Source organism: Ananas comosus, unplaced genomic scaffold, assembly GCF_001540865.1.
Source record: "Ananas comosus cultivar F153 unplaced genomic scaffold, ASM154086v1, whole genome shotgun sequence".
NCBI classification, from domain to species: domain Eukaryota; kingdom Viridiplantae; phylum Streptophyta; class Magnoliopsida; order Poales; family Bromeliaceae; genus Ananas; species Ananas comosus.
This window is the reverse complement of record NW_017890792.1, coordinates 1,619-12,215: the sequence shown is the minus strand read 5'-3', so window position 1 is coordinate 12,215 and position 10,597 is coordinate 1,619. Positions and strand designations below refer to the sequence as shown.

At 37.2% G+C, this 10,597-nt stretch overlaps 1 protein-coding gene across 1 annotated transcript; it reads right to left on the bottom strand.

The window, feature by feature from the left end:
* Nucleotides 1–8,649: 8,649 nt before the first annotated feature.
* Nucleotides 8,650–9,863, bottom strand: LOC109704248 (protein IQ-DOMAIN 14-like). Its single transcript, XM_020225008.1, has 2 exons — nucleotides 9,803–9,863; nucleotides 8,650–9,434 (listed from the first exon to the last, which is right to left on the bottom strand). Exons 1-2 carry the CDS (start codon nucleotides 9,861–9,863, stop codon nucleotides 8,650–8,652), a joined length of 846 nt encoding a protein of 281 aa, XP_020080597.1.
* Nucleotides 9,864–10,597: the final 734 nt, after the last annotated feature.

Genomic DNA, 10,597 nt, shown 5'->3' with positions numbered 1-10,597 from the left:
TGGCCTGCAGGGCATTCTTCATTGCCCTTGCCCATGTTGAATAGTTGCTCCCAGTAAGAGAGTAGGAAACCAATGGAGTCCCTGGATTATTCGAGGAACTCAGCTTGTATGATGGTGATATCTCTACTGTCTTCTTCTGATCGGCCATGATGAGTGGAAATCTACTAGGGTTTCGTTGTATCAGGATCGATGCTCTGATACTATGTAAAATTTGAAAGTTTGAAATAATAACTTCTCTATATGTTCTATTTATTTATGATTAAGTACAATATATATATATCCGATATGTACAAGGAGCAAAATAAGGTACAAATCCTAAGATTCCTCAACTACACCTAACATCCTTTATTTTCTCTATTCCAAATCTCTAATACTCCCCCTCAAGTTGGCGCGTGGATGTCAATCACGCCCAACTTGCCAAGTAAGAATCGGAACCGGTCCCGTCCAAGGGCCTTTGTAAAGACATCAGCCTCCTTTTTGAGCCTGGGGATAACCAATAAAGATACACGTTCGAGCCCTTTCATGAAATTTATCATGGACCCGCGGCTTCCAATAAGCAAAACATATGGATCCAAAAATCCGAATATGATCATAATTCGGTTTTTGCCCAAATAGTACCTCGTAAGGTGTCTTCCTGGATAACAGTCGTGTCGGAGTGTAATTGATAAGATAAACGGCAATTAAAACACACTCGCCCCAAAACTTAACAGGTAGTCCCGCTTCGAAGCGCAAGGCTCTCGCTACACTGAGTATATGCCGATGCTTACGTTCCACTCTCCCATTTTGTTGAGGAGTGTAGATGCATGAGGTTTGGTGTATTATTCCCATATCAGAGTAAAATTGTCGTATTGGACCTGAAACAAATTCCCGACCATTATCTGATCTACTTACTTTAATTATGCGCCCAAATTGAGTTTTTACCATATTATAGAACTTTATTAACAGCCCGCAAATTTCAGATTTCTCTTTCATTAAAAATGCCCAGGTCCCTCGGCTGTGATCATCAACTATGGTTAGAAAATATTTCGCGCTTGATAAAGAAGCCGTATTATAAGGTCCCCATAAATCGCAATGGATCAAATCAAAACAACCAATAGCTTTATTTTCACTAACATCAAATGGTGCTCTAGTTTGTTTCGAGCGCAAACATATGTCGCAAGGATCACTGAAAGACTTATTAACTGAAATTTCAGGAATTAAATTCAAAACATAGCTCGAGGGATGGCCTAGTCGTCGATGCCATAAACCATTACTCTCCGCCTTAGTTACCGCACATGCTGACACTGGTGCCACACGCCCGAGATGATAGACCCCTCCCCGCAATTCACCCACTCCAATCGGCTTCTTCGAGGTGAGGTCCTATACAAGACAAAAATCAGGAAAAACTGTCACCAAACAGTTTAGATCTGCGGTCAACTTTCCAAGCGAAATTAAATTGCACATAAAGCCAGGAACGTAAAGAACATTTTGTAAAATTAAATTCGGGCCCAATTTCACCCGTCCCATCATCTTAGCCTAAACCGTCCCCCCATTTGGGAGTTGTATGGGGTACGACGCTTCTACTCTTTTGGGTTGGTTAAGATATTCTAGTCGTCCAGTCATATGCATTGAGGCTCCTGTGTCCAATATCCAGTCCACGGTGTCTTTGTGAGTGAAATTCTTACCCGACATTTGTTCAGTCGATTTTCTTTGATCATTCAAGAGCGCTAAAAGTTGTTGATATTGTTCGTTTTTGAAGCTTGGGGTCATTTGGGTTGAACTCTGGAGCGGATCTATAGCTTAGGCTGAATGGGCAGTCACAACTGGACGAGTTGTCCACTGTTGTGACGATCTACCCGCATCATGTACTCCTCCTGTGCTGCGTCCGCCTCTCCTTCCTCGAGATCCACGTCTTGGTTCCCAATTTTCTGGGTAACCATTTAGTTCCCAGCAACTCTCTCGATCATGTCCAATTTTTTGACAATGGTCACATTTCAATCTATGATCTTGAGTCGGTTTCGCGCTCCCTTTTCCGCTGCTATTTGCGAAGAAGGCTGCCGCATCGACCCGATCATCTCTTCCATTGGCCACCATTCGTTGACGCTCCTCTTGCGTGACCATTGAGTATGCTTTGCTCAAGGTCGGCAAAGGATCAGAGTTGAGTATTTGCGAACGAACAGTGCCAAAAGTCTCGGCATTGAGACCCATGAGAAACTGGTAGAGTTTCTCTATTTCCTTCTTCTTAACATAATCCCGGGCTGCCGCGCACGTGCAAGCTGGCGTTCCGAAATAATCATCGAGTTCGTCCCATAGAGTTTTCAACTTTGTATAATAACTCGCCACCGATAGACCTTCTTGTCGGAGAAGGCTAAGCTCGGTTTTGAGTTGGAAAACTCTTGGGGCGTTCCCTTGAGAGAAGCGGTCCTTCAAGTCATCCTACATAGCTTTTGCATCTTCGGCATAGGCAACGCTCCCTTGTAACGATTTGTCAAGAGAATTAAAGATCCAAGCAATGACCATAGAATTGCAAATCGTCCAATGGCTTGCCTTCGGTGCACTGGTGTCTTACTTCTTCAATGTCCCGTCAACGAACCCGAGCTTGTTCTTGGCCTGCAGGGCATTCTTCATTGCCCTTGCCCATGTTGAATAGTTGCTCCCAGTAAGAGAGTAGGAAACCAATGGAGTCCCTGGATTATCCGAGGAACTCAGCTTGTATGATGGTGATATCTCTACTGTCTTCTTTTGATCGGCCATGGTGAGTGGAAATCTGCTAGGGTTTCGTTGTATCAGGATCGATGCTCTGATACGATGTAAAATTTGAAAGTTTGAAATAATAACTTCTCTATATTTTCTATTTATTTATGATTAAGTACAATATATATATATCCGATATGTACAAGGAGCAAAATAAGGTACAAATCCTAAGATTCCTCAACTACACCTAACATCCTTTATTTTCTCTATTCCAAATCTCTAATATGATAGGAAGCATATTTTATTAATTTATCTTATTTTGAGAATATTACTTGAATATCCAATATAGTATGCTTTTTTTGACATTAATTATGCTTTTTTTTTTTACATTAATCATAGTTCTCCACATCTACCAAATATTATAAATATTTTAAGTAAATAAAAAATAGTGTATTCAAATGTCAAAGTAATGTATCCAATAATTGAAAAAAAATTTGTGTGATTGAAAGTAAAGAGTTTAATTTTTTGCTTTTTAAAATATTCGACATCCATAATTTAACAAGAAAGCATATTTTATTATTCCCAAAATAATAACCAGAAGATTGAATATAGTATTTTGTTCTAAATATCTGATCAAATTCCTTACCTTCCAAATATTACAAACTTCCTAAATAAATTAAAAGGGCATGCCAAATACTTACCGTTTAATTTGCGCATTTAAAATATGATAAAAAATAATTTGTTGAATGTTAATATTTATTTAATTTTAATATTTTATTAATGCATTATTATAATTTATATCCAGAAAAATTAATATAATTATTTTAAATTTTATTTTTATTATTTTTATTTATTATATTATAATTTATTATTTATTAAGTTATATAATATGCAATAATATAATGTAGGATCGAGGTAAGTTTACACTCGTGTGGGGATTTAACAATTTTCGGTAAAACAAATAGAGAAAGTATGGAGCTGTTCTTTTTACGCTATTCACTTTCCGCCAAACAAATAGCTGAATTAACATAACTTTTCACTTTCGCAGTTATAAGAATAAACAGTGGAGGTGAAGTAATTATCACCTGAACTTTCGTTCAACCTAAAATCTACTTCAATCTAAATTTTACTTACGTTGAAACAAACAGGCCCTTAGTAATTGAATTTGATCCTATATTATCATATTAATCTATGAATGAAAAATAAACATTACTATTTTTATATCATGAACATAGTTTAATAGTAATGTAGCATATTCTTCAAATTTAATTTCAGAATACAGTAGCTTGTGCGTGTTAACATCTTGTTAGGAGTAGTGTTTGTAATTTGAAAAGTTAAACTAATTATTAATTACAATATGAATAAAACTAATTATCCTACTACACAATTAGGCCCGTTTGGATACCTCTAAAAACGTAGCATAGTTAAACTATACTACGCCGGTAGGAAAATAATCCTATGAAACGTTTGGAAGAAAAAAAAATGGCGTAATTTTTAGAGTATAGTTATACTATACTCCAAAAAATGGAATAAACTTATAATCCACTTTAACCAAATGAAAAAAATTCCACCATTTTGGGCTCCTAAAGATGTATCAATTTCTAAATTTTAAATTTCAATATAAAAATTTTAAAATTTTAAAATTTAATTTTAATTTTGATTTTAAATTTCAAATTTCAAAAAGTTCAAATTTCAAATTTCAAAAAGTTTAAATTTCAAATTTCAGAATTTCAAATTTCGAATTTTAAATTTCGAATTTCAAAAAGTTCGAATTTCAAAAAGTTCGAATTTCAAATTTCGAATTTTGAATTTCAAATTTCAAATTTCAAATTTCAAATTTCAACTTTCAAATTTTAAATTTCAAATTTCAAATTTCAAAAAGTTCAATTTTCAAATTTCAAATTTCAAATTTTAATTTAATTTTTAATTTTTAATTTTCAATTTTCAAAATTTAAATTTAAACTTAAATTTTAAATTATAAAATCTGTAAATTTTATAAATTATTAAAATATTTAAAATTTAAAAAATTTTAATTATACATTTTTTAAATTTCAAATTTAAAGTATTAAATGGTATACTTTAAATTTCAAAATTTAAAGGTTGTCAAATTGTTAAATTTAAATTTCAAATTCCAAAATTCTAAATTTCAAATTTAAACTAAGAATCTACTTTAATTTTTAATTTTAAATTAATTGAACATTTTTTATTTTAATTGTGAATTTTAATTTTAAAATTTTATTTTAAATTTTGAATTTTTCGAATTTTAATTTTTAAATTTAGAAATTTTAATTGTTATAAATAACTGTGCGATATTATAATGATATGTATCCAAACAGCATTAAAAATGAAGCCGTGTGGAATTTTTTTTTAGTTACAGGATTCCTTATTTTATTAGGAGGGGCAAACCACTGACATCAAAAATTCATGGAATTTTTTAACTATTCCATCCAAACAGGGCCCGTTAGTAGTATAATAATTTCTATTCCAAACTGAACCAAAACTAGGAGTTCTTCAAAATGTCACATTTCGACCCCAATTTATGTCCTCATACTATATAGCTTTGGAATCCTCTTCACTTTCAATGGGAATTATTGGTTGCGAACATGGCTTACACAACCACAATATTTCGGCTTCTAGATACATTTTTGATTTCCTAATCTACTTATTTGATACCATTAGCTAACGAAAATTACAGTTCATTCATGAGGATTGGGAAGAATTTTTGTCATAGTACAAATAACTCTCATCCAAATCTCATATTAATTTAAATTCTCACGTATACTCTGACATTTTTACTTTATTTGTTTGTTTTACTTTTCTTAAAGAAGTCGGAAAACAAACTCGTAAAGATGAACGTGCACGACTGCAAACTAACACATTCACTAATATCAGAAAAAATCGGGCGAATCAAATTTTGGTAAATATATATGTACAGATTCAAACCCGGCCATGTAAATTCCGCAGGGGATAAGAACGACTTGCCCACTAGCAATGATTTTTAGTTTATGTTGTATCGATAACCTAAAATGCTACGAAATTTAAAGATTAACTGAAAAAAATAATTACCTAAAAATAATTTTTCTTCTTATTTAATAAGCAATAAACTAAAATGGAACTTCAGCCGCAGCTCTATTTTTTATCCAATAAAAAATTTATTTTAAATGAATTGAAATTGAGTTATTCTCAAGTCTACAACTGGCAATCCCAATAAAATTTTATTAGCTGGGATGATTAATATTGTAAAATTAAAATTTATATAAAATTATTATACTTAAAATCTATTAGCCGCGTAGGAAACTAGTTTAAAAAAAATCAAAAAACAAGAAAAACATTTTCGATTATTATAATAAATTGGCACACAAAATTTTTCGGTCTTTGACAAGTTGGGGTATTGATGCGGTGGTACACGATGTGTCACGACACCCGGTGCCCAACAGCAATTTCTCTTTTCTAGGAGGAATACGATATTAGGTAGTATATTTTGATGTGATAAAAGGCCTAAATTATAGTAATCCTTCTTGCATTTGGGCCTTTATTTAATTTAGCCGTTTTGGTTTTTTATTAAAAATTACATCATTACCTTCTCATAGTTTATCATTATTCGTTAATAAATTGGAAGGGTTAAAAAAATTATTGAATTGGAGTCGTAATACTTTTTTAACCAAATCAACATAGTGGAGTAAAATTATTACAATATTAATAAAAATTAAATTATCAATATATATCCTTTTTTCGCTAAATTATTAAAATTTAATAAACGATAATCATCTGGCTCTAATATATGCCGGGTACAACATACCTACTTAATTTTTGAATTTGGGATGGAGATTTCCGATAGACTCGGATTTGAAGAGTGGAGGATCTGGGATCCCCGTCAACGAACGATAGCATACATTCTCAAGGCGATTTAAGAGAATAAATGTAGGCTTTCCAGTATTCCGGCGGAAGGTTAGGAATAGTTTCGGCAGTTCTGTAGAAATTTCAACAATATATAGTTGTACTAGTATTTTTTTGGAGATGATAGTAGCACAGCTATCTGCCTTCGTTTATTTCATTTAAAAATAACTTAGGCCTGGAAATGTGAATCAACTGGATTCGAACTTTTGGGACCTCAGGTATCAAATCACCAAGCTGCTTCACTAATTGTTTTTAGGACGGTCGGTTTCAGTAGTATAGTTAGATAGGTTTAGCGGCAGTCGTTTCAATGTTAAATGATTTTGGACAATTTTTCGGTTCAGAATTTGGGCCATTATTTTAAGGCCAACAGCCAAGGATTTTGAGCTTAAGTGTTTCAATTTCGGCGGCAGGAGACGATTGATCCTCAAAAATTGGATGTTTTGTTCCAAGCGGGGACTAAACTTGCATGCTTTCGAGTCGGTTCAAATCCAGCAAGGAAGACCTAACACAAAATGCTTGCATCTCCCAACCACTATAGGTTGCTTTAAGGTACATAAAGGCCTTTAATTTTTTGCGGCGCACCTCTATCTTGATTTGTTACTATTTTTGCGTTGATATGTAAATAGATATTAATACTAATGGAATATATGATATATCAACTAGTTTAGAAAAATGTATCAATATAAGTCGCCAATTATCTCAAAATTTTGAATTTATTTGAAACACATAACAAAAATGCGGTGAGATTATTGAAGGGTAATTGGTATAATGCAGACTCAATGGAAATATATGGCCTAGATTTTAAGAAGTTTTATAATTACTTGAGTTTCGTATTAGCTGGAGCATGCTTTAATTACCTAAACTTACGTGAAAGAGCCCGACGTTTTGGTCAACAAGGTAAAAATTTTATGGAGTAATAATAATAAAATAACATTAAAAAAAAAAAAAAAAAAAAAAAAAAAAAAAAAAAAAAAAAAACAAAAAAAAAAAAAATATTTTTTTGTATTCTTCCACTTGCCAGCAGTCACGAAAGGTCCCTCGACATATATGGTAGCAGGGAATGAGCTGGAATGAGCATTCTCGGTGGACGGGATGATTAGTAAATATGACGATCCCTTCAGCCGCGGCGGATGGGGTGGGATATAGGGCGCATATAGGTGGAGGGAGAGGGAGAAGGAGGAGCAAATGATGGGTTATGGAAAAAGATGCACGAGGATTGGAAATTGATGAATTGAATAGATAAAAAATTTGATGGAGAAAATTTGTACTAAAAAATGTTTAAATTATTCATTAAAATTTGTAGCGAAAGTTTCATTAAGGAAAAGAGGAAAGGCCAAATACGGTGGAAGTACAATTTGCCAGTTAAAGTTTTATATATAACTTTAGGATGTATTAATTAAAAGTTTAAAAGAAAGAGTCAAATACGGTGAAAGACGTTGTTCATTAAAAGTTGTATAATTAAAAATTTGATGATTAATTAAATATATTAATTAAAATTTTGATGAAAACTGAAATATTCACAATAATGATGGAGGATAAAGAATAACTGTGGGGTCTCGTAGTATATAAATTTAATAGCATATCACTTTTTTAGTTTTTTGGGCTCCTTTTTCAAACACTCATTATTAATATAGTTAGTCACGAAACGGGAATACAATCAAGAAGAGTCAAGAATCGTACCCGGTTGGACTGGTGACGCTCATCACTTTTGACTCCTCCCAGTGCCCTCCGCGCCTTTAAATCCACCCACCCCCGCCAACACACCCCATCCTTCCTCCCTCTTTGCGTACGTTCCCGCAAACAAGGACCATCCCCATGGAACCAAGGTGGCGGAGCAGGGTCCCCGGCGGCCGGCGATTACCGGCAGCCGTTGGGAGGTGAGGTTACCGGGGCCCTGCTTCCGGGTGCCCCCATCTCCCTGGAGGTGATGCGAGGTCGCCGGTGAGCCTGGTGCACGGTCACCTACGACCGGCTCCTCCATCCAGCGGGTGGCTTGACTCCGGCCACCGCCACCTGGCCCCGCCCACGGCCTCCCTCCCCTCCACCCACCTCGTCCCCAATCCTCGCCCTTCCGCCGCCTCATCGTCTCCGCCGCCGCCGCCGCCGGCCGCGCCGAAGGACGACGACGCGCGAGCGGGCGATCGCCCTCGCCGGCGGAGGATCGCGGTCGCGGGGATAGCGGCGGGCAAGCGGGGAGGCGGGATTCGGGAGGCGGCGTTTAGGGTTGGCGCTGATGCTGGGGGTCGGGATCGGGTCGGGAAGGGAGCGATAAGGACGAGCGCGATCGCCGCGCTCGTCGCGGAATCTGACCCGATCGGTCTCGCGGCTCCTCGCCGTTCGGTGCGGAACGGGCGGGGGGATCGGGTCCCGGATCGACGCCGTTAGGGTTCTGGAGTCGATCCTAGCGGTCGCCGCTAGGGTTTGCGGCGGAGGACGTCGGAGGGCCTGATCGCGGATGAGGGAGGAGCTGTTCCCGGGAAGCTGGTGATGATGATGGGGGAGGGAGGGGCGGCGGCGGGAGGCGGCGATCGGGTTGCATGGCGCGGCGGCGGCGGCGGGAAGAGGAGGCACGGCGCGGATGGGTCGGGCGGCGCGGGTGGGCGGCGCTGGCGCGCGATCGCGGCCGGCCGGGAGTGTCGGGCGCGGCGGGCGGAGCAGGATGGCGCTGGTGGCGGCAGGGGTGCGCGACGGGATGGCAGATCGCGGGGGACGCGGGCAGCGGTGGTGGGGGGCCGCTGAATGGGGAGGATCACGAGGGTCGAGGCCGGTGAGGAGGGCGTGGCGGCGCTGGTGGGCCGTGTGCTGCGGCGGCGGAAGGAGGGGGGATAAGAGTCGAGGGAGCAATGCTGGCGGTGCTGGGGGGGCTGGGGAAGTTATGGGAGTGGATGCAGGGGTGAGTGCTCGCCACGGCAGCGGATGGCCGAGATCTCCTCCAATTTACCACGGCGGGTGCGGTAAAGAACGGCGGCCTCGCCGGATTCGAATAGCAAGACAATTCATGTATATCATACTAGAAACAATGTAGGAATTTTACCCCCCCCATTACGGGAGTTTAGAAAATACAAAACTGCTTTCGCGAGAATAAGGGTTATATTTGTTTTTCTGGGGTGGGAACGGAGGGGCAGAGTTTGCGAGTTCGGGCAATGCCACCCAATCTTAGACTACTACCGTAGATGGGGCAAATCGGTGGCTTCCATGCTGTACACAAAGTCGTGCCGTGATGGTCACAAACCGTTATTCCTCTCATAGCTCCCAGCCTCCAATGTGAGTTCGTCGTTTCCCGCAATCGTCATGTACTTGCGTTCAGCAGGTGAAGAATTTTCGTGGCGGAGATTGGATAGAAACAAACATGCCTAGAATAGTATAGTGGATAAATATATAAATATTATGCTTGTAAAATATGAATAAAGATTTTAATTATGGGATGACAGTGTAAAAGGAAAATTAGAGGAAAAAGAAAACTAATGTCCATTTTGACGATTTCGTTATGCTGAGAATGCAGATATGTTAAACAATGCTAACCGTACATCCCATTGTTTGGTTTCGGAAGTTGGAGTCAGAATCGAAATCGGAATCAATAATAAGCTGGAATTAGAATCGAAATGACTCATTATCTAATTCTGTTTGATTCATCACCTGAATCGGAATCGAAATAAATCATTCCCATTGTCGATATTTAGTTCAGATTAATATAAAAACATAATCAAATTAATATACTAACATTATCTTTATAATATATTAATTTAAATTCAAATTAAATATTAAATATTAAAAAATTACATCAAAATTTTGAAATAATGTCTAAATTTTAAATCTATTTTTTTAGAAAAATTAAACTTTGAAGTTGTGTGAATAATTAAAAATATGAAACTAAATTTTCATTTATTCAAATTCAAACTTACAATTTAAATTTTAATTTAAGTTTGAAATAAATTTGAATAAAACTTTATATTAATTAAAATTTAATTTAAATTTAAATTCATAAGTTAGATTCGAAATTTTTAATTTAAGTTCAAATTAAAATTTA

Excerpts from the sequence above, each read along its gene's own strand:
- LOC109704248 (XM_020225008.1), bottom strand. The coding sequence starts at position 9,863 with ATGACGATTGCGGGAAACGACGAACTCACATTGGAGGCTGGGAGCTAT. Across the intron at positions 9,435-9,802 it reads GAGCTATGAGAGGAATAACG|CCCCCCCAGCACCGCCAGCA; the intron begins GTTTGTGACCAT and ends TAACTTCCCCAG.